General features: G+C 40.5%; 1 protein-coding gene across 2 annotated transcripts; it reads left to right on the top strand.

Moving 5' to 3' along the window:
- Window positions 1–264: 264 nt before the first annotated feature.
- On the top strand, window positions 265–20,769 carry CD9 (CD9 molecule). Of its 2 annotated transcripts, none has more exons than XM_065742378.1 (8): window positions 265–421; window positions 10,239–10,341; window positions 13,489–13,586; window positions 14,815–14,889; window positions 16,180–16,272; window positions 17,148–17,237; window positions 19,031–19,114; window positions 19,751–20,769. In XM_065742378.1, the coding sequence occupies exons 1-8, from the start codon at window positions 356–358 to the stop codon at window positions 19,814–19,816; spliced, it is 675 nt and encodes a 224-aa protein (XP_065598450.1). In that variant the 5' UTR covers window positions 265–355; the 3' UTR covers window positions 19,817–20,769. The 2 variants fall into 2 exon arrangements, with proteins under 2 accessions (XP_065598450.1, XP_065598451.1); XM_065742379.1 differs by lacking the exon at window positions 265–421 and adding an exon at window positions 9,544–9,619.
- Window positions 20,770–24,423: the final 3,654 nt, after the last annotated feature.

Here is a 24,423-nt window from a genome sequence, read left to right as displayed (position 1 = left end):
ATTCTTCAGTCAGGGGCCTTCAACACATCGCAGTAGCGTGAAACTCCCATACACAAAGGCAGCCAGGTAGTAGCGCAACCTCCCCTCCGCCCGTCCTTGGGAGAGCCACACCCGTGAGTCCCCGGGGCTTCATGGTCTCGGGGAGCTCCAGAGCCACGGGCCAGCGGCAAGTGCGGTGACCAAGAGACATTGAGCCGGGGCGTGAACAAGGGAGGAGAGAGGGCTGGGCTGGGCTGGCGGGGCTGGGAACGGGAGGCGGGCAGGGACTTGATGGGGCAGTACTTAAGAGTAGTGCGCAGCGAAGGTATCTTCGCTGTACTTTTCCTCATCGCTTTTGTTGCGATCTGTCAGCAGAATGCCTGTCAAAGGAGGCACTAAGTGCATCAAGTACTTGCTTTTTGGCTTCAACTTCGTATTCTGGGTAAGAGACCCGCGCCAGGATCCGGGAGGGGACCTTCCCCAGAGCTTCCCCGATGGGGCCCCGGGAGGGAGCTGAGCTTTGTTGAGTGCTCGGTGTGGGAGCGGCAGATATTTGCTTGGTTTTGGATTTGTTTTTTCCTAGTTTTTTCCATGGACCATAGGAGGAGACATGCCGTGCTTTCCCCCCTCACCTCCCCCCCCCCCCCCCCCCAAGGCGCAGGTTCTCCCCGCCACTCCTGCCCCGCCGAAGCCTCTAGGGGTCGGGCACCTCTGCCCCGCCCTCGTCGAGCCGGTATTACAGGATGGCAGGGGCCGCGGCGGCCTTGCGCTGCTCTTACTGGAAGCGGGCCTGATTTGCCGGTCTGGAACCGGTCGGTAGTGTTCATGAGAGCCCAGCAGCCCAATGCTGAGGTGGGGCTGTGGAAGTCTGTGCTCGACTGCGATGCGCAGTCGTGAGCGGCCTTCAAAGGCTTCCTGCGCCGTAGGAGGGGCCTGAGTAAAACTCAGCCAAATCAGCCAGTATGCTGTTTTCTTTTTAAAAAGGGAAAATCCCATTTAAAGGGAATTGATCTGAGGAGCAGTTCTTCCTTATTTTGGATTAAAAAAAAGTTTTCGCTGTCTGCTGCTGCAGAGAAATACATATGATGTGGAGAAAATAAATTAGCACTTCTATGATCAATTGTATTGCACATGGAATAACTACAGATCCAATGTTAATGCCTGTAATAGTTGTGATCTCTTAAAATTAGGTTTCAGTAAAGCTTAAAACAAAGAGATCGTGGGCTGCAGCTGACTTGTGTACTAACTGAAGCCTCTAGATCAGTGAGCTGCTAAGCTTCTAATTGAAAGAGGAAAAACAGTTGATGTCTTTTTCCTTTAGTGCAGCTCTGCTGAAAAAGACCTGGGAGTACTGGTGGATGGAAAGTTAGACATGAGCCAGCAATGTGCCTTCACAGCCCAGAAAGCCAACTGTACTCTGTGATGCATCAAAAAAACCATGGCCAGCAGGTCAAGGGAGGTGATGCTGCCCCTCTGCCCTATGCTGGTGGGGCCTCACCTGGACTACTGCATCCAGGCAGAGTCCTCAGTACAAGAGAGACATGTTCCTGTTGGCGTGCATTCAGAGAAGGGCCACAAAAAGATCTACAGCATGGAACACCTCTCCTAAGAGGACAGGCTAGAAAGCTAGGGCTCTTCAACCTGAAAATCACAAGCCTGCACTGTGACCTGATAGCAGCCTTTCAGTATCTAAAGGGGAGCTACAGAAAAGAAACAGACTCTTCAGCAGGGTCTGTGGAGATACAACAAAGAGAAATGGTTTCAAACTCAGGGAGTGTAGATTTAGGTTGGATATAAGGGGGGGTGAGGGTGGGAAATCTTTTACAGTGAGGATGGTGAGGCTCTGAAAAGTTTACCTAGTGTTGTGGCTGATGCCTTGTCCCTGGAGACTTTGAAGCTGAAGCTGAATAAGGCTGCGGACAGCCTGGTCTGGCTGTGGTGTCCCTGTTCATTGCAGGAGAATGGGACTAGGTGGCTTTTAGAGGTCTCTTCCAACTCTAAGGAATCTATGATTCTTTTTCAAGATAACTACCTTTCTAGAAGCTGTTATAGTGAAACAATTGTGCTGGCAAAGGCACTGCCTCAAAGATAATCCTAGAATGAGGATCACCAAGTCTGAATGGGGTCTTGTACTCAGAGTAGCAAAGTATCTCTTCATGTAGCTTTGGAAGCATCTGTTTCTTGGGAATTTCCTAGGGATGAAGTCCAGGAGTTTGACTCAGTGCCCAGTAAGCATGAAGCCTGCTCTGTTAATAGGATAGGAAGAAGGAGAGGTGGGTGAGGGAAATGCTTCTGGCCTTCAGGACAAGCTGTGTCATCTGCTGATACTGTATATGCCTAGGGAGCTCTTGCAGTGAAGCAGCTGCCACCCCAATAGGCAGAATGGCCTTCCCAAGGGTGGCAATGCTTCCTCTTGAACCAAATGTGGGAAAAGGATGGATAAAGGTCCTGTAAGAGAAGAATTTGAGGGAGATCTTAGAATGGATTGAATTGGAAAGGATCTTAAAATCATCTAGTTACAACATTCCCTACTGTAGGCAACTCTGCTGCTCATAAGTTTAAGGATCCCAGGGCCCCATCCAACTTGGCCTTGAATGCCTCTTAGGATGGGGCATCCATTACTTTTATGGGCAATATTTAAGAAAGGTTTTATGTCTTTCTGTAGTCTTTTTATCATTCTGGAGGCAAAAAAATCTGACTGTGCATGAATTGAGTGCAACTCTGATACCAAACCTGAAAGTCTAGTCAACAGCTGTTTGGTTGGCTGCAAAATCTTATAGAGAAATAAACAATCTTTGCTTGATTCTACATAGCCCAGAGCTTTGGCATTCTGTTGTCAAAGAGCTACTTAACATTGTTACTGTAGTAAGAGCCAGTGTGCCTACTGAACCAGCAGAAAGTAAAAGATTGGATGAAGAATTATGAAGTTCATATTTATTTTTTAAACAGTGGTTCTCAAAAGGACAAGTGATAAATTTAAATGGCCTGCAACAAACATACAGGTATGTACAGATGGTGCATTAGGTGACACATTATCTCTCTAAATAAGAGACTTGAGAGAGCATTAGAGAAGACAGGAAGAGCAAGACAGCTGGGTTGAAGATATGTTCAAGAAGATGAAAGTCCATAAATGCTGGCAGGCCAAATAAAAATGTAGTAAGGCAAGCCAGAAGTAAGCTTTACAGTAACTTGCAAAAAAAAAAAAAAATTCAAATAATATACCCCCCCTCTCTAGAGATACTAGGACCAGGAGGTCTTCCAGAGTCCTTAAATCCAGTAGCCAGTCCAGGTGTAAGTGTATTAGTAGTCAGGTAGTCAGAATACAGTTAGCCTTGAATACTTCAAAAGCCTGAATGCTAGAGGAGAAGTTAATGCTTAGTACTATTAGTTTAATTTTGTATGTCCCCTAGAAGCTTAAGAGCGCTTTGGGGGTGCTAAGCTGTCCGGTGTGATGCCTATCGACAAGTGTCAAAAGGGAGATCTGGGGAACTGCAAGCCTGTCAGCATGACTTCAGTATTCTATAAGGTTATAGTGCAGATTGTCTTGTGTATTCTCATGGCAAATGCAGGCAACTGGGGATCAGGCCTAGCCATCATTCAAGACAAATCCTGCTTGACAACCCTGATCTCTTTATAACCAGGTGACCTACGTAGCAGATGAGGAAATGGATGTAGATTTAGTCTACCTAGACTTCAGTAAGACTTTTGACTATCTCCCACAGCATTCTCTTGAAGAAGCTGTCAGGCTGTGGATTGGACAGGTATACTCTTTGCTCAGTACCATCTGAGCCCAGAGTGGAATAGAGTTAAATCCATATGGTGTCTGGTCACTAGTGGTATTCCCCAAAGGTTATTACTGGGGCTAGTCCTGTTTTGTATCTGTATTGATCTGGTTAAGGTGACTGAGTGTGCCTTCAATAAGTATGCATATTGCACCAGGATGGAAGGAAGTGTTTATCTGAGGGTAGGAAGGCCCTATGGAGGTGTTTGGATAGGCTGTATTGATGATCTGAGCTCAATTATATGAGCTTCAGCGAGGCCACGTTCTGGGTCCTACACTTCACAACAACACAGTGTGGTGGAATGGCTGGGATACTACATGGAGAAAAAGAATCTGAGGGTGCTACTCAACAGGTCACTGAACATGAGCCAGCAGTGTGCTCAGGTCGTTAAGAAGGCCTGCAATATCGTGGCTTGTGTTAAACATAGAACCAGGGAGGTGATGTCTGTCTGTACTCAGCACTGGTGCAGCCTCTAGTGCTGCATTCAGTTTGGGGCCCCTCACTACAGGAAAAAGCCCTGAAGCTTCTTCAAAGAAGGGTAACACAAAGCTGGTAAAAGGTATGGAGCACAAGTCTTAAGAGAAGTGGCTGAGGAAACTGGGATTGTTTCTTCTGGAGAAGAGGAGGCTCAAGGAAGGCCTCTTTGCTCTTTACAACTGTCTGAAAAAAAAAGGTTGTAATGAGGTGGGGGTGAACTGCTTTTCTGAGTTACTGGTGACAGGATGAGTGGTAATACACCAGTGAAGATTCAGGTTCACTATTTGGAAAAAGTTCTCAAGGTGTGGTGAGGTGTTGGAACAGGCTGCCTGGGTAGGCCATCCCTAGAGGATTTTAAGAGAAGGGTAGATGGGGCACTTAAGGATATGATCTAGTGGACATGGGGGTGATGGGTTGACAGTTGGACTACATCATCTTGGAGGCCTTTCCAACCTGTATGATTCTATTATTCTTTTCCACTACAGTGCTTTCTCCATCTTTGCATAGCCTGTAATTGCTCCACATGTGAACTGGGAGATCAGTCCTGGGAAATACCACTGCCTGTCCTGCTTTCTTCTGATACCCTTCCCAGAAAGTACACCCATAGGATACTCAGCTGGGTTCTGATCATAGCCAATCCGATAACTTTTCTTTTTCTTTTTTTCTTTTTTTTTTTTTTTGCTGTTATGGTCAGCGTACTCCTACATTGACTTGCATACTGCTGTTCTGTCATAATGCTATCAGCACTGGCTGTGACATACTTTGTAATAAAAGCCATACCAGTTACCTAGTTACCTTTTTTATTTTTGGAGGTAGTATTGGGGAAGAGAGATGTAGAGGTTCATAAAGAACAAATAGGTTTTTATATGACAGCTTGAGTCTGGCAAGAAAATGATCGAAACTTCCCATAATGTGCCTTAAACCTGAGTGGTGTTCACTGAAGCTGGCTCTGAACAACCTTAGTACATGCCTCAGTTAGTACATTACCTCAGTCTGCGTTATGAATTGTTGCTTCCCACTGAGTTCCCATAGCTTGCTGGGCTGACTTTGTCTAGGTGGCTGTGTGGGAACTGCTGAATCACGGCCTGAACCACTGATTGAACATCTGAGACGAGCACTGAATAGGCCACAGGAGCACAGGTGAAGCCTTTTCACCTGTGTGACCGGTAGGGGTGGAGTCCAGCTTCACCTCTCCTAGACCCAGTTTATAGGGGCTGACCACCACTGGGGAAGGATCTCTTTCTGGAGATTGCTTCTTTGGAGTTTCCTATTGCAAGCCTAGGAAACAGGTGAGCATTTCTCTTTATTTCAGTTGTCTCTTTTCCATCTTGATAATCTTTCTAATTACATCAACTATAAAATATATCAGCTAACAATGCCATTTGGTATTGTTCATTTTGTGAACTTCAGTCCTTACAGTGACAGAGTCTTTTCCTAATAAACCTGTGGCTGTTCCTGGTGTGGCTGAGTGTATGGTCTTATGCCTGTGTGCTATCCCTCTGGCTTTCCCTTTCTGAACAGGAGTCAAGGCTTGCACCATTAAGTTTAAAAGCCTTTTTTTTTTTTTTTTCCCTAGTGACTTTCCTGGCATGCAAAGATGTCTTTTGCTAATGTTTTCAAATTAGTGTGTTTATAACCAAGGAGTTGTTACAGCATATGGTCAGAGTTCATACAGAGTCCTCGCAAGGATTTACTTTTTTGCCCATTTACACCATAAGGGAGCTGTCCTATCCAGGCTTTCCATGGGGAACATTTCATTTATAAACAATTCCTTTAGACTAGGAGAGCTTCTGCTAAAGCAAGATTTAGATAAGGCTTAGGCTTGGAGAGTTCTTTTTTTGATTAATTTGTGGTTGCTACTTTATTCTGGGCCATAATCTTGCTGTTTGTATTGTGCTTGGGACAGCCAGATCAGTGCTCTGTTTTTGCTGTTCAAGGGAAGAAGCAGAGTTGCTGGATGGACAGGGAATACATGTATATATGCAGACATGTATGTATGTGTACATACAAGAGTAACAGAAGTTGGTTTTGATTTCTCTAATCAAGTAGTTTAGTTGCTGGCTGTGCAAGTCAGATGCTACTTTGGTATGGCTTGACAGCTTTTATTTCAAGCAGATGCTGGTAAGTTAGGAATGGAACTAGAGGATGTTGTAAAAACAATTTAAATTATAAGTATGGTAGACTTCCTTCTGAACAGGATCTTCTGTGAAAAGGGCTGTAGCTCAGGAATTCTGTAATACCGTTGCTACTATACTGGAGTATTATTTTATTGCAATATATATTGTGCATTGTTTTAGAGGTTCAAGTCTGTGTCATACCCATAGATAGCACTTGGCTTGAGAGAAGGGTGGGAGGAAGACTCTGCTATGGGACCTGCAGAACTGCAAAAGAAGGGGGATGGAAAAAGGCTGAAAAGGCTGCTTTTTTTTTTTCCTCCCCCTCTTGCAACAGAAGGCAGAAGGATGCATGTAGGAGTAGAATGTTTAGAGTGATGGAAGTGCGGCTTTTGACATTGCATGCAAGCAAGAAACCTCTATAAAAGTCTTTGTCCTTTGTTGCTATGGAATAGAAATGAGTTGAGAAGGAATAAGCTAGGAACTTCAAGATGCTTAATAGTGGTTATAGAAAACACAAGGAGCTTAGCTTCCAGGGATGTCTGTAGTATGCTTGTGCTTATTACTTAGTATACTTGAACTTGTTTCTAATACAGTAAGCAAATAGTATCCCTTTTAACTACAAACTTTCTTCAGACTGGTGAAGCTGTCTCCCAGATACTACTATAGTATCTTTCTAACATATTCCATAACCATACAAAGCAATTTATTTTTGTGCATAAGATACATAGAATGCTAGCTTCAGGAAGAGAGACAGTTCTATTTTCTCTGTTAAATTTTCTGTTTCAGTACAGGATATTTGTACTTAGAAATACCTGGAATTAGTGAACTCATGTGACGATGCAAGAAGCTCATCTGTTTAATTGAGGAAAGCATTAAAAAAAAACAACAAAACTCTTAGCAAAACTTCCTCCATTGGAAGGTTCAGCTTCCAGGTATCCTGGGCAGGGAGGCTTGAATCACTAGGGAACAGAAATGCTTCCTAAGTGCCAAGTGGTGAGCTGGAGCCTGAGCAGTTGCTGCTGCCTGCAAGAGTGCATTGGGGCCGTGCCTGCTGCTTCCTCTGAGGTAGCAAGTTAGTGTCCTATCTTATTCAACTCTTGCTTTAATGAAAGTAATGCCAGAGTTTGTATTTTTTTTTTACCTTTGGTTTTAAAATTTCCATTTTTAGTTCAGTTGTTTTTGTGGGTAGGAAGATCACAAACTGGCAAAAACAAATTCACTTCCCTGAAGAACTGGAGGCAAAAGTCACTTTTCTGAGTGTACTGTGATGAAGGAGATCACTTTTAATCCTACGGTTTACAGTGATACTGAGCTGTTCACTGATGCCCTGTGATTATCCTATTGTTTGGATTGTCAGGATGGTTACATTCCAAGGAGAAAGTGCCACACTGCACTTTGTTTATAGTGTTTGAGGTGTGTGTTAAATTTCTTCAAATGGAGCAATATCAAATATGTCTAGACTTCCTAACATTAATCAAGCAGTTTCTTTCTCTGAAACATTAACAGAACACTTTGTGTAGACTTGAAAGATTACCTACTTGATGTAGTGTTCTTACTTCCTTCGCAAACAGTCTAAAGATCTGCTGGATGCAAACCTTCAATGTGCCCTGTTCTGTTTGCAGCACAGCCCTTGAGCTTGCCATACAGCGGAAATGTATAGCTGCATGCAGCCAGGCACTCTTGAACTCTGCAGTTCATGAGTTCCTATGAAGGTCTAAAGAGGAAGCAGGTTTTTCTCCTAATGCTTCAGAACTGGATACTTATAAAAGCTGAAGACTGAATGACCCCAGAAAGTAGGGCTGTGTCAGAGAATTAAATGTTGGGTGATTGGAAGGGTAAGTTGCAAGTATGGTTTTTTTTGTTTGTTTTTTTTTCTGTCACCAAGCCTTTCTGGAGTTTGAGACTACAAGAATTTTCCCAAGCAAAGCTGTAGCAAAGAGCGCCACATAGAGCAGGAACTTCCAGTCCCCTTGGCAGCTTCTCTTCCCTTGGGATGGTGCAACTGTATAGTATCTACAGCTGACACACCCTTATAACATTGGGTATTGGATCAAGGCTCTTAGGTATGATTTAGTTTTTCTGTCAGCATGCTTGCTCTGTCTCTGCAGGCTTTGTTCTTGCTATATTATATATTATATTACTATGTATTATGACTAAGCCTGTGCCTATACACAAGGCACTGTCATTCGCATAGATTTGGAAACTTGTGTGGGTTTAGCTCAATGTGTATTGTATCACTTCATCTTTTTTCCAAGCCTCAACCCCGAAGCTCTTCTCAGGCGCAGGTTTAGCAGATATGTGCCTGCCCTACAGATAATGCTGTTTCTTCCCAGCAAAGTTGGCTTCTCTGAAAGCTGCCTGTCTCACTTTTCCTCATTAGTACTGAGTCCTTGAAGACTTCAGTTAGGATGTTTTCTGCTGAGAAGTTATGAGTGATAGCTTCCTCTTGAACCCTTTCTTAGCTTGATTCTTTATCATGTTTCAGTCTTGAAAGATGTTTTCTGTTTTTGCTTTTTTTTTTTTTTTTTTTTTGTGGAGAGAGATAGCCTAGGAGGTTAGAATAGCTAGCTATAGGCAACCAGAATATGCCTGCCTTCAGTAAATATGAATATTCCTGTAAGAGAACAAGCTCTCATTCTTTGGAGAAAACATAGGGCCAAGGGTTACGCTTGGTGTTTGAGTGTGTTCACATTCCTTCTGTAGGAATTCTTTCCATATTCTTGCTGAAAATTGGCATTTGAAAGTAAACATCTCCCTGTTTCTTGGAGGCATTTCAAGAATGTTGTTTCCCTTCTAGAAGGGACTTTTCAAAGATAAAGCTTTCTTTTTTATTTTCATGCGTGCTCAGCCTAAGTGGAGTTCTGAACTTGCTGAGCATTAAGCTTATTGGCATTCATAAACTTTTTTTTTAGTGTGTTGGTATATCCATGGTATTTCTTCTTTAGAGCATTTCTTCTGAAGGTAAATGGTATTCAGACAAAAGAAAACCTAAAAAGTACATGCTATAGTGTTTGAGTTTCTTAGTTGACATCTTCTGTTTTTTCTTGCACTCAAGAAAGCTCAAGTTTTCTTGTAGCAGATAAGAACAGGCTTTTCAATCTATTTGAAGCAAATTTCTAGTGTTTTCTGCATAAGAGTATAATTCCCTCTTTCTTGAAACACTTCTGAAGCCAATTACCATCATCTAGGAGCTAACTTATATGTACAGCTTTCCATAAACAAGCCCTATGACAAAAGGAACCTGGAGGCATATAGGCAAAAAGGGTATGTCTCGAAGCTAAATATTATCTAAAGCTTAGCTGTATTCTTCTGGATCAGCACACAGGTATGTTGATATTTTAGCATCATGTATTTTCTACTTTCTGTTGGTGTGAAAACTTATCACATATTTGCTCCTGCTTTACAGATGAGGTCATTCTTTCTAAACTCAGTACTGCAGTACACTGAACTGTCATCAGTGTTTAATTTGGTAGCAGTTTTAGCTGGCCTTTCAATACATGGTAAAGTGATTTTCTTTACAATATACCTGTCCTTCATACTGAGTATATCTGTAAGCCATGAAATATCATTAGTGACCTGGAATAAAACATGGGTGGGGTAGTCAGTGGAAAATGTGTTCCTTGACTCTTCTGTAATCTTAGGATATTTTCAGTGTTAAAAAAAAAAACAAAACATGGCATTGTTCTCTTGTTGTGCTTTAATATGCAAGCAAATCTGTCAACAAGATGCCTTTTATAAGGAATTGACTTCAGTCTTATTTTGGTATCCCTATCTTGTTGGTTCTGTTACCACCTTGCTAAATAACAGTACTAAATCCTGTGATTAATTCTGGTGTAGGTAGCGTGAATGTATTGACTTTTTTTTTATTTACTCATTCCTACAGCTTGCAGGAACTGCAGTTCTTGCAATTGGACTATGGCTTCGGTTTGATGTGCAGACCAAAAATATCTTTGAACTGGAATCCAACAACATGACATTCTATACAGGTAAGTTGTGCAATAACTCAATGGGATAGATCATTTTGCTCAGCATCCCTGGCTACTTTCTTCAAGGCTATAGACAAAACAGTCATAAACAACATCAGTTGGGCTGAGAGCAGCTGGTGCTCTGTGCCTTTTTGCTAAGATAGCGATGGTTGGTAAGCATTCAGAAACTCCCAGTAAACAAAGGAAATGTGTCCTCCTGATGCTTCTCATGGATAAGTCAGTCAAATTTTACTCTAAAATAAGTTATTAGTGACATTAAAAGTACTTTTTCCCCAAATTGACGAACTATATGAAACTACAACTGCATCCCTTCCTATTTATGAAGAAATATAGGCACTATTGTGGAATTCATACAGCCCTGTGTATGCTAATACTGAAAACGATGTACAGTGTCTTAGTCTGTGAGCATCTATTATAGTCAGCCTAGTCCAATATAGTTTCAGATAGGCCAGGTAGAATCTACTCCTTTGTGCTTTCTTATCTTGTAAGATCTCAGTCTAGGCTTTCTGCAAACAAAGCCTGGGATACCTTGATTGTCAAATAGATGGTAAAGATGTGCCTTTTTGTTCTGATGTCTTATAACATCACTTAAGTAACTCTGAGGTCTTGATCTTTACAGCCACTGGCTTGGACAGAGGAACACGAGTTCCTTCAGTTACCATCAGTAGATACTCAAACCCTTCTTGAAATAGAGTAGCTGAGCTTGAAGATCCCAAACAACTGTGAGCAAAGAAATAAAATGTTTATTACATGCATCTAACATTTTATGCTTGGATACTCATTGTGCATACATACTTCATGTCAGTATACTTCATATAGCACATGGCCATTCATTAACCACCCCCGCAGGTTTGTCTTAGGCAGCTTTCTTATGGTTTAGATACTTGACCTGTTTTCAGTATCCAAACAGGTATCTATGGGAGTCAGTGCAGACTATGTACGTCATCCTGGTATGTGCTGTTCACACTGTAGCTTTTGAGTACCAAGTAGTCTTTCAGTGAATACTGTTAGTACTGAGTTAAGCTTTTTATAGACAGTAGTTGGAGAAAGACAAGATATACTTGTGCATCATTGTGAATCACTGTAATCCACAAGCGTGAGAACTGTCAAGAAAGCCTGTATTCTGCTGATACGGTGTAGGATGAATAACCTGAAAGAATAGTATCCACAGAAAATAAGGTGGATGGTATATTTTGCTTGGCTTATCTGGGTGGTAAACAGACAACCAGTAAATAAAGAAAGGCTCACCAATAATTCCATAGGGGAGGAATCTCCAACAAGAGATCTTTCCCCAGTGGTGGTCAGCACTTATATGGGGTCTGGGAGAGGTGGAGACAGACTCCACCCCTTCAGGTTACACAGGTGAACTGCCTTCACCTGTGGTCCTGCAGCTGACTCAGTGCTCACCTCAGATGATCAATCAGTGGTTCAGGCCATGATTCAACAGTTCCCATACATGTGGTAGTAAAGTGGGTTCATCCTGTAGCTGTCCAGGTTTCCAGATGCTTTTAAGTGGACTTGGGGAAGGGAAGAGATCTGAGCTTACCTGAGCTGAATTTTGGGTAATGTAAAGCAATGCTTTAGCATTCTAAAATTGTGTCAGTTTTGTAATGGTGTACTTGAGCCTATGGCTGAAACAAACCTATTTAAAGTCTGTCAGTTAAACTTAATTTAGAAAGAGTTTAAAAAGAATTAATGGCTTGGCTTTTTATTTTTATTTACAGAATTAATGACTGGCTATAATTTTTAGTTGGAGGTTAAAAGAATCTTCCTACTTGCACCTAATAAGAAAACAAAGGGAGTTTATAAACAGAAGGGAGTTTGTTTTTCACAGTCTATGAGCAATAGGATGAGGGGGAATGGTTTAAAACTAAGAGGGGAGATCTAGATTATAGAAGGAAATCCTTAGAGTGGTGAAGCACTGGAACAGGCTGCCCAGAGAAGTTGGGGATGCCTCATCCCTACTGGTGTTGAAGGCCACTCATGCCAGTGTTAGGAGGATTAGAACTCCAAGATCTCTTCCAACCCAAGCTGTTCTATGAAGTTACCTCAAAAGCCTTCTATACTACTGTAAGAAAATTTAAAATAAGTGGTTCTTATCTTCTTTCCATCTACAGTGGGAAAAACTTTAAACTGGGTTTAGAAAGTGCTGAAATTCTTGATAAGAATAATAATTTACATAAGCTAGACAAGTTAGATGCTTATTTTGTCAGGTAGTACTTACTGGTTTGTTAAAGAAAGCCTTTCTTAAACCAGCATTTGGGTCTCTGAACACCAGAACTATACATTTTGTCTTTTTTGATAGAAATGTTGAAGGAATTTTACATGAATTGTGTTGATATTTCTATCATTTTTTTTACCACCTCACTGATACTTGCTAGCCATCCTATGAAATTTGTGCTTTTCTAGTTATCTCTTATTGTTTTAGTGGCTAGCAGCTGAGGGTCTATAATTCTTAACTTGGTGGTTCCCAAGATTAGGAGGTATTTGGAGTGCTTTAGTCCAGAACTGTTTGCTCTCTCTGCTTTAATGCTTGTTACTTAAATTCTGGACAAAATTGTTTATAGATTTAGCTGTTTGGTTTAAAGAAATATCTGCTTTCAAAAAGGCAAATGTTGAAATTCTTTTAGTTAGAAAGTTTAAGTTAGGCAGCTGAAGTGAAGATATGGCACGGTGACTGGTGAAATAATTTTGTATTTCCTGATGGACTAGTAGGATACAAAAGTATTTAAAGCTTTGGTGGATGATTGTATTGTCTGCTTGCTCAAGAGAACAAGTACTGAAAGACATCAAGAATTGAGATCTTGATAAATCACTAGTTACAACTAACTGCAACACTTTTCATCCAAAAGTATATTATTTGGTCTCTGAGACAGTTTAAGTGTGCTTATAGTTTTATTTGAATGGCTTTATCTTACACAAGTTTTAGAACAAGTACAACTTTAGCAGTGGTGCATATCAGCTTTTGTAAGTTGAAGTATTTAATAAAAACTTCCCCATAAGCTTTGAGTTACTTTGTTTGAAAATTAAGCACATCACCCTTTTGCTTGAAACAACTCAACAAATATTTAATGAGCTATTTATAGAGCAGCAACTTGCTGCTGAGTATCCAACTTTGTATGAATCTTTGATTCCTCTCCTTCCTAGGAGTTTACATCCTAATTGGAGCTGGTGCACTCATGATGCTGGTTGGCTTCTTGGGATGCTGTGGTGCATTGCAGGAATCACAGTGTATGCTTGGACTGGTAAGTGTAAGTGCTTAAACAGAGTAATGTTTAAATTTAATATTGTCCTTCCTTTCTGATCACATTACGGGCTGTGGAGTAAAAGGGAGCAGATAGTAATTGGATGAGTTTTACAGTGTTTTAATTTATGGTTACATATTTAACCATTTTAGCATTACATAATGATGTTTAGTTTGCGTTTCTGGCACTAAATCAAAATGTTACATTTGAATGTCAAATGACCAAGTTAATGACATTCAGAAGGGGAGAATGTGTGAATGCAGAACTAAAATCTTGATAAGATTAATGCAGTTTACTAAACAGTTTGTCCTAAACTCTGAATGTGTTTAGATATTTCTGCTGGGGTATTTGACCCTCAAAATGCTAAACTTCTGCTTTTCATAATCACTGTATGAACTAGTCTAGTTGACAAGTGTTCTTCAAGTCAATTGTTGAAGAGTAACCCAATCCTTTTCAGACTACTGGGACTTACTGAGTTCTAGCATTTAGTAAGTCTGTACTTACTATGGAACTACTAGTCTAAATAACCAGATACAGTTAATGAGACTACTATAGCTGGTGGGAAGATAATTCACTTCCTGTATAAGGGAAGAAGATATAACTTCATTGCAAAATTATGCCTCTAGTCTGTTACTGTAATTCTGAGCACTTTTTAAGTGCCTTTAAGTGGTCAGTGTTCATGATGTTTTTTCTATTTCTAACACAAGTGACCATTAGCTCTTATGGAGGGCTCTCAGGTGGCATGCTAGGTATTAAGTGATGACTTGTAGAGCAATAAGGGTGACAAACCAGAGAAAGCATGTTAACTATATGATGTTTGTATGATTTGTGCAAATTCAAGTCAGAGTTAACTAATTATTGTTTTTAATTAATACTGATTAAAAAAAAAAAAAAGCAGAACTCCTGTTTGGAAAATATTGCCAAACTTACTGATGCTGTCAGGAGAAAGTGTATGTCCTATTACTCACAGAATTGGGGAGTTGGACTATATGATCTCTAGAGGTCGCTTCCAATCCCCACAAAAGGCTGGGTTGCACTATTATCAGCAGGATTCCCCATTTTCAACCAGTGTTTCAGAACTTCAGCAAAAAACAGGTTGAGTGATAGTTCTCACAAGGCTGAACACTGGGCACCAAATGAGCTTGCAAAGCTTCCAAGGATGTCTGCTATTGGTTTTGGGTTTTTTGGTGCTATGATGTTGGTTAATCATGTGGTCTTTCTTTTCTAGTTCTTTGTCTTTCTCTTTGTGATTTTTGCCCTTGAAGTTGCTACTGCCATCTGGGGATTTGCAAATAAAGAAAAGGTAGGTTGCTCTTAAGTAACAACCAAACCAATCAATAAAACTCATCTGAGGCTTGAAAGTGAATGTTCTTCACTTGAAAGGCCATGTCTGCTACTTTTTGATTCTTTCAGTGTCACAGCTTTTTTTAAACACAAAGATTTTTCCCAAAGCTGCAGGTCCTAAACTATATTGCAGTTTTTTTAAACCTTACTGTCCTCTCACAGCTTTCTTTTTTTAAAATTTGAGAGAACTTTGTGTCTAGTGAGAAGTGTACCAGTAGTAGTCAAATATTGATCATGTGTAATCTGAAAAGGGAGGGTTTGTTGCAGCAAAATATAAGAAACTAATTCTGAGATTCTGTAAACTAAATACTAAGAATTAAAAAGAAGCCAGAACCCAACATGCTCTTGCCCGTTACAGTTGCCTTCTGAGTGTCTGCACTGTGAAGTGAAGCAAGCCTTCAGTAAGGTCTTACCATTTCTAGGGAAGAGCTTGCTGTTAAAGACTAAATGTCGTATCTAAGTCATGACTGTTCTGTGTTTATGCCTCAGGTTGATATACTCCTCAGATATCATCTTTACCATTGTGGATGTTGACATGCTCTGTCTATTGTCTTGTCACTGTGAATGAATTTACGTGACAAGGCACTGAGCTGGCTGGGTTTTTGGTGCAGGTCCTTTGGTGAGGCCTTCCATACCAGTCAGGCTGGGAGTACAACAGATTATTGCTGCTCTCTCAGTTCAGGAACAGGAGGGCTTTATGCTAAATCACCAGAGTCATGTAAGCATGTAGAAATGTTGGTAGATATAGGAGTATTGACCTCCTGTGCCAGGGAAATTCTAATGCAGGTTTGGCTCTAGGCTTTTTGGCAAACAGTTTGAAGCATCAGAACTAATTGAGACTTTGGATATACTTCTTACTGATTTCTTGTTTCCTATTTGAGTACTTAGTTCAGGATTGTTTTACAGCTTATATTATGCAACTGGGGAATGTAGTGACTTCTGGGGAACTGCAATGAGTGGGAAATAATTCTGTGTAAGAAATGGGGAAAACTTAGTTTTCTCAGCACTCCTGAAAACTCACGCTTCTGAAGGGAAGCTGTGAAGCGTACCTGTTTAGGTCAAGCTTTTAATATGAATACACAGTTTAGGCTTACTTCCAGGTGAGTAATGCTGTCCACCCTATTTCTACTCTCTATTTCTTATATGTCAAAAGGCCATGTACTGTAGACTGTAGAAGATTTGAAGACTACTCTATCCAAAACGAGTTATTAATCAAGGTAAAACATTAATAGAATTATTTAACTTGTAGGTTGTTGAAGAGTTACAGGACTTCTACAGAGAAACCTATGAAAAGAGATCTCAACCAGCTGACAGAGAAACCTTGAAAGCATTCCATTTTGCTGTAAGTATTAAACTAGGTAACAGTACAGTTTAACAATGTTCTCTAACATAACCAGAGTTTTGTACTGTAAAAAAAGGTGTTGACAGAGCCTTTATTTGATGTACGGGTGCTATAAAACAAGATACTAGAGAAAAGGGAAATTAACTCACCCCTCCTGGCAACTACCTGGGTTAAGGAATGCAGCTGCCTTTTGTTCGAACTCTGGTGTGTGGGAAGGAAGAGAGCAAGGGGGAGGGGGCCAGCTCACACAGGCTCCTGGAAATGCAGCCAGAAGTACCACTGAGATGGAGAGAGAGAGAGAACAGGTGGATCTGGGCTGCTCAGCACTGGTCACTTAGGTGCTCATTTACTGGTTCAGGCTGTGATGAGGCAATCCCATTGCATGTACAAATCTAGTTCCTTACTAACTAGAAGAAATGAAAGGAGCATGAAAAGGAGCATTAGTAACAAACAAGTTCTTGTATACTGTTCGTGAAGTCAGTATACTCTTTTCCTTTTGAAGTAAGACTAGTTCTTTTCCTAAATAAATTTAAAAGCAAGCTGAGAAACTCTGGATCTCTAGGATTAATCTGAAGGTACCAGAGTATGTGTAGTTGCATGTGTTTAAGAAGTTGGTTTGTAAGGAGTACAAGCTGCCGCCAAAACTAAGGGATGTGAATGTATATATTTAATGAGATTCAGCTCTTTTTGAATCTTGTCTTCTGCTATAAACCTTGTTTAAAAAGCCTTTTACATTAAACAGATAGGCAGGACTTCTAAACAAACTTGTATAAGGCCTGTAATAATATTTAATGTAATCTAGTTCTTTCTTTTAGCAAGTATGGAGAGGAAAAAAATGTAACAGTTGCAGAATTTATTTCTGTTTTCTTTTGTAGCTGAACTGCTGTGGTATTACTGGAGGTCTTGAGCAGCAGTTGATGGACACCTGTCCAAAGAAGACCTTGCTTGAGTCATTTACTGCACTGGTAACTCACCACTTAACTCTCCATTAGCTCTGCCAAATCGGGTAGAATGAGAAACAGGCCTCTGAATAAAACCTTCCAGTCCATGGAAAATTTCTATCATTCTTGATAGGCAGCCTATCCATACAAGTGATCCACCTGTAGAAAATCTGCAGTCTCCCTGTAGAAGGAACAAACAAGATCAGCAGGAAACTGGGACTCTGATCTGCATGATATTGTAGCCTGTGTCATTAAATTGAGGGGCATGATGAACAAATTAATGCAAAAATTTCACGTAAAACCCTGCAGAGTTCTGGTGTATGGACTGCTGCTATCATATAAAGTGCCTTCCTGGTATGCACTGAAGCTGTTGCATCTCTTCCTTATGGAGGAGAACATGAGGAGGGAGAAACTTTCTATTTCAGAAATGGGGAAGATGGTGTAGGTAGTGCATTGGTGTCTTGCTTGGGTGGTTATATCATAAACAATATCTTTGAATCAGATTCCAGTGGTGAAATAGTGCTGCAGTATGCCACAGACAGGAGAGATGCATAAAGGTTTTCTTTTCTACTATTTCTGAAGTTCTCATGACTACTTTGTGATTGTTATGTACCAGGAGAGCCTGTACTAGTTATCCCACAGAAGCTGAATTTATGACACAGAGATTTCAGTTCATATTTTGGCTTGCTTATGCATCATTTGTTCTCTACCTCTCCCTACAGATAGCTTACAGATAAACGCCTCTGGCAGGTGTTTGAAGGTACTCAGTCTGTATTCAGATTCAGTCTTTAGTCTTATTCATGCAGTCTGTCTGCCTACACTGCATGAGTGTAACTGAGGCAATATTAGGTTTTGTCTGCTGTTATTCTGTTTCAGTTTGGAGTATTGACTTCATCTTGTAATGTGTTGAGGGCTTAGTCCCAACTGCAGAGGAAAAAAAAAAAAAAGAAAAAACAGTGGACTGACTCTTAAGGTTAAAGGAATATAATGGTGTGGCTGATATGCATGACATAAACCAGAAAAGTGAATAGATTACTAATCTTTAACTGATTCATTCTAGCTGTTACGTTCACTTAATCTCAAAAGCAGTCTTCTGTGGCTAGATATGAAATAATAAAATAAGTGGTTTGTAACAGCTCACTGGAATAAGACAGGAGGAGATATGAGTCTGACCAGCTACTGATATCTTAGATTTATACCTCTTTGTAAGATAATTGTTCTTTTTCTTGACTACTGTGCACCTTGAGGGGGGTAAAGGCTACTTAAAATCTTTTTAGTTGTAGTTTGTTGTCTTAGTAACTTTATACCGGCACTGGCATGAATCTGCAGACAGTCTAGTATACTTATGCAAGCAGTGTGAATCTTCTCTTTCATATGCACCATGTATTTGAGATGTCTGCAAAGATATAAAAGTAATTGAAAGTGTGAAGTCTGTCCTCAAATTTGTTTTTATAAGGGTTGAACAGTACTGCAGTTTAGGTGCTGACAGCCATTAGTAATAAGCAAACTCTGGTGCAACAACTGTTACTCCTGATGCTGTTGGCCAGGGAATGCTGCTTTTTACAAGGTGCATTTAAGAGGATAGATACTCAGATTTAAAATTTTCAAATAACTTTATATTGAAAACACCCATAGATCTCCAGAAAGATATTGAAAAAACAGGCCAGCTCTAACCGGTTTTTGAGAGCTAAATTTTCATCTGTATTACAAGGAGACTTGGTCAGAGGTACAGCACCAGTCAGCAGATCAGCTCAAACAAGCAAACAAATAAATGCTTCAATATGCATGAAACACTAACTGATATGGTTTCCTTTCAGCCATGCCCTAAAGCCATTGATGATGTCTTTAATTCAAAACTGAATGTCATTGGAGCAGTTGGCCTTGGTATTGCTGTGATAATGGTGAGTTTACAGATTAGGGGGTTGCTATCTGGCCAAGGGTGCTTAGAGTACAAGTCTACCAAATAATGCCAGACAAGACTGACAGCCTGTTCCAGTAATAAGTACCTGTAAGATAAGGTTGTATGCTGTGGGTCCTTGAGACAGCTCAGTGAGTGGGTGGGGACTCCATTCTTTTCCTCTGGAATAGGATCTGCCTCCTTGTAGCTTCAGCATTGGCAAAGTAGTATTGAGTAAGTGTGGGGAGTGCAGGTTGAACACATGGGCTGGCAAGATAGACTGTTTATTTCCTCTCTAATTGGCTAGAAGTCTGAAGTAACAGTGCTAATAAGAAAATTTTCACTTGTTTCTTCTCTTGAGGAGGAAAATAATGATTTAGATGCAATAGAGTATGTTGAAAAGATCCAATGTTTTAAAGGTTCACTTTAATTTGTAGTTGATCTGTTTTGAAGTACTGAAGGTGAGGGGGATTGGTGAGAATGAAATGAAGTTTGGGGATCAGAGGGAAAGGAGGTTTGGGGTCATAAGCTGTAAGAATAGTTAGCATGCATTTTGAGCCAGGAGGTATTTATGCTTTACTACATCTTGATAAGGATATTTTTTCCCCTCTGATTTCTAATGATCTTATTTTCTTTCCAGATATTTGGCATGATATTCAGTATGGTTCTTTGCTGTGCTATCCGCAGAAACAGAGAAATGGTCTAAGAGATGTAAATCTGAGGCCTCTGCATATAAAATCTGTCATCAATTCTAATGTTCTCAAAGCATTTCTAAAATAAAATTGTTACCTTTTTAAGGCTTTACTTGGTACTGACATAGGTTTGCTTTTTATGTTGTAGGTTAAAATGATAGTTACATCCAATTTGAGATGAATATTGTACATAAAACATCTGTTTTTTCTTGAAACGTGTGTAATTTGGATATATTTATCTTTAAGGCAATTTGATAGTTAATAAAGAGTAAGATGTGTTGTATGTTTGGGGAGTCATTGATACACTGATATGGGCATCAATGGAAATGTTGAGGGCTAGGTTGGATGGGGCTCTGAGCAACCTGGTCTAGTGGGAGATGTCCCTGCCCATGGCAGGGAGTTGGAAGTAGATGTTCTTTAAAGGTCTCGTCCAACTCAAGCTGTTCAATTTTGTGTTTGTCAATGTAATTTTAGAAGGCAATTCCAAAGAATGTGAAGATTTTTCGTGATCTGTTTTATTGATAAATATTGTGGAAGGTCTCAATTTCTCTTTTTTCTAGTACATGAACAAAACTAGTTATTTTTCTTACTGCTATATCAGTATCATCTTTATACAGTATGGTTAAGGAGATAACTGTCATACTGATGATATGTAGGCAGTGGTATGCTGCTGTCTGGGCTCTACTCTGAAGCTGGGTGGGCTTTCTTAGCTTGTGTCCTGGCTTAACTCTGTTCCCTGGTGTCTGACATTGCCTCAGTGTCTTGATAAGGCAGATTCCTATCATGTACTCGCAAGATTTTTCTCAGTAGCTGACTTTGTGCTTTGTCTGTCCCAAACCAGTAAAGTACACAATCTAAAGGCCAAATCTCAAATTCTGGGGGGAACACAAGTTCTATTAGAAGTGACTGCAGAGCCCTACATTAACTGTTCATAGCAGCAACTGTAACTGTGGCTGACCACATGTGGAAATGGGAGGAAGCAGCTGTGTTTTTGTAGAAACCCTAGCTAAGAAGTTACCAGTTTTCCTGTTCTTACACTCTAAATTGCTTTTATATTGTTTAGAGTATCTCCTGGTGAGATACAAACCTCACGCGTAGCAGTTGCTGTGCTATACCTGCATACTGTGTTCTTCTCCTGTAGTACCTTGGATAAGTTCTTAGAAGTTTCTGGTCTTTGTCATCTGTGCTCTTGAAATTTTTCATCAGTTCCCACTTTTCTCTTGTAAGGAGGTTCTCATTTGACATGAGAAATATCAGAATTGTGGAGGGTTGGGGCTCCAATTGTACAATAGATTAATGCCTGGATGTTTTGTCTTTGAGTTAATGAATTCAAGGCCTTATGCAAATACTAAGCTTTCCTCTGTAATGTATTGCTCTGTGCTATTTAATGGTGTTTTCTTAAAGATCAATCTAAAGGAAATGGGATGCATGCATTTAGTTTAGACTTGAATGAACTCAGTTGTAAGCTCATAATGTTGTTTGCAGAAGTGAAGCTGAATAGCATCAGCTGTGGTGGTAGCTCTCAAACTAATGTAGAAGTCAATTGAATAACTGGAAGGATAAAGTTGTACCTGTTTTCTACGGAAGCTAAATGAGCATTTTCTGTGCACATTAGTCTTTACCTTATAACACTGCCTCCTTAACCACAATGTTTGTGATAATATTTCACAATTGTCTGTCAAACTCTTTGGAAGTATTACAACCCAACCTTCAGCCCTTCTTGAGCATCCTATATGTGCTGGAGTTTTCTGTATAATTAGCTCTCTTTGAAAGAAGATTTAGTTACTGATGGTTACTTGATTATTGCTTTCCTTTTCACAAGAATGTGAATTATAGGTATAAAATTTGGTTGCAGTCCTCCTAAGATCTTAAAGTTGATATCAAATCTATACTTCTTACATAACTGCTTCTGGGGCGGCTGGCTTTTCAGGCAGCAACTGAGGCAGATTTCCTGAAGAAATTGCTTCTAAGCAATAGCCCTTTTTAATTTAAAAAAGGTTTTGTTGCACTGTTCCTCTGGGCAGAGGGTGAATTTCCCATCTGCAGATCAGATCAGGAATATCTGAAGGATGCTTGCTTGGAATGGAATGTCAGAAGAGATATGAGAACTGGTCATGGGGAGAAGTCCTGTGTAAGGCGCTAACATAACACTGCCTGTTGAACTGTCAAATGAATGATAGGTAAAGACTGCATGAGCTGTTGAAATGCATGTGGCAGGGCATAGCTTGCTGCTGATTTTTGTTGTGTTCATGGGGAAATATTGATAGGCTTTGCACTATGTTGATCTGAGGCTGTTGCAAATTGTGCCTGCTACCTACTGCTATGAGGAAAATCAAAGGAAAACAAAGCCAAGTCACTAAAAGATACAACAATTTATTTGTTGTAAGCTAGCCTAGGAGAGCTGGTAAAAAGGGTACATAAAATATGGAAATTTGTTCCAAGAAACAGCCATCGTATCTGCTGCTGTGAACTTGAGAAAAAATGTCCTTGCCACTTGGCCAAACTTACAAATTTCTTGGACTGGATTGAGGGTCTCTGTGAGATATTTATGCTAGAAGAAAAACATTTTAGACCACTTCTAAAAACCCAGACCCAGCCTGCCTCAGGATTGAAGGGAATCTCAAGCTAGCTGCATGGTTGGTGATGTTGGCAGAAAGTGCACTAACATGGGGAGAACTTGAGCTCTGCACAAGAGCAACACTTACCACTGCAGAAGAGGTTTCTTTTTTTACAGTGGAGCTAGGAAAGACAACTGTGATACAGTGTATTGTTATTTTTAAGAGAGTCCTAGCACACTGGCAATTGAGTAAAGCGCAAGGAAAAAATAACAGCAGAACCCTGAACTTTGAGAGATGTGTGAAGAAGCTGCTGTTATTGGGAAGAAAGGTGTAAGCCTAACAGACTCAGTGTGGAAAGAATTGTCAGTTTGTACTCTGACTATATTTCAGCAATTAATAGGTTTATTATTAAAGGGTGGAGAGCATGTCCTGATGATTACATACTGTAGTTAGCTACAGTGTGACCTGAAAAAGGAAATGCTTCAGCTGCAACATCATGAGCTTACTTTGACAGGTTATCTGGATCAGGATGATCCTGTTCCCCTTCACCTATCAGTCCAAATACTGTAGAACATTTGAAGATAGTTCTTATGTTGTACATCTGCCCTATTTCAGTTTTCCTGCTGCAGCTGTGGTTCAAGTGAATGTCACAGGATCTGGGCTAGAAGCAAGTGGGAGGGAGGGGAGGTAGATAGAAAACAGTGATATGGACTGAAATCACAGTGCTAAATGCAAGTAAAATTCCTATTTGTGGCCAATGTTATGTTAGAACCCCAGGAGGGCCTGGTGAGGGGATTTCTTTCACTCAGAGAAAAGCTGCTGGTCAAACACAGCAGAGCATACTGAAGCACTAGCTTGATTAAACCCAGTCTGGACTGTTCCGTGTTTCTATGTTAAGAGGGAGGCTTTTGCCTGTAGCCACTATATAATTAGAATGGTTATAAAATAGTAACCTCTTAGTTTCTGCCTGTTGGCAGCTCTGAGGAAGTGACCTAATTTGAACCCTCAGCATTGAGGACCTTGATTCCTATCAGAAGTTGCATTTAAATGGATCTAGACCATCTAGACAGCTGCCAGGCTTCACTGGCAATAATAATTAGTGAGATTGTCCACTGCTGGATACAGACTCACAAGTGTGGTTTTTACAAAATGAATCTACAAGGCAGCTTTTCATGGCTGTTTGAATGCTTCTCTTCTTTAGCTGCCTACTTGACATTCAATAGCTATTCAGGCTGAGAAGTAACTATTTTTTTGCCCTGTTCTCCATGCTGATATTAATTGCTGACTTAACTTGTGGTGAGTGCTTGCACTTCTACTTTGTCCCACCAAAGAAATGGCTCTTGCAGAGTTAGTGCAAGCATCAACCTTAGCATATGGCATGCCCTGCTCATGACAAGAAGTTTAGGTTTGAGTTGTTGCTCTGGGGTTTGGAATGAGAAAAGAATGTGGGAAGAGAAGAAACAGGCTTTTTGGCTTCGCAGGGGTGAAACATGCAAACTGCACTTTCAGCTTTTGCATATGTTCCTGTTCCTGGAAAGCTGGTGAGGTGCTTGGCAGTCTTTTCCAAAGCCAGTCTCACCTTGCTGCTACAATCATTTGAGGGTAGTAATTAGGATCCTTCTAAATGTTATCCTTGAAACTCCTCTACTGTTGTGTCTAAGTGTTTTGCTGTACATTCTGGCATGGTTCCTCTTGTAGCAGAGATGCTGAGCAGGGTAGCAAACAACTCCAAATTCCAGATTACATCCCACCCTTGGATGCAGTAGGGGAAAAGAGGAGAGATATGGTTGCTTGTCAGCAAGTCACAATCCATATTCTTTGGAGGCTGTTCAGTCAGGCTGTGTGCCTTTCCTTAGGACTGGCTTTATTGGTATAGTGACAATGCAAAAATTCTTCCATCATGTAGATGACCTGCTTTGTGTTTCACTGCACAGAATGAAAAAGCCAGCTGTCCTTCTGTATCCAGTCAAACTCCTGCCTCAGGTCACATTGTGTCTTTTTTAAATGATGAACTGTTTTTTAAGCAGCATGTCTCCTAGGGGCAGTTGCTCTCCCCTAGTATT

This window comes from Cyrtonyx montezumae, unplaced genomic scaffold (genome assembly GCF_038088225.1).
Source record: "Cyrtonyx montezumae isolate F1298 unplaced genomic scaffold, pur_monq_1.0 scaffold_3, whole genome shotgun sequence".
NCBI classification, from domain to species: domain Eukaryota; kingdom Metazoa; phylum Chordata; class Aves; order Galliformes; family Odontophoridae; genus Cyrtonyx; species Cyrtonyx montezumae.
Note: the sequence above shows the minus strand (reverse complement) of the source record. Positions and strands in the feature narration are given on the sequence as shown.

Coding starts and splice junctions, on each gene's coding strand:
- CD9 (XM_065742378.1), top strand. CDS start 356: ATGCCTGTCAAAGGAGGCACTAAGTGCATCAAGTACTTGCTTTTTGGC. Junction 422..10,238: donor GCTTCAACTTCGTATTCTGG/GTAAGAGACCCG, acceptor TCATTCCTACAG/CTTGCAGGAACTGCAGTTCT. Junction 16,273..17,147: donor TGAAAGCATTCCATTTTGCT/GTAAGTATTAAA, acceptor TTTCTTTTGTAG/CTGAACTGCTGTGGTATTAC.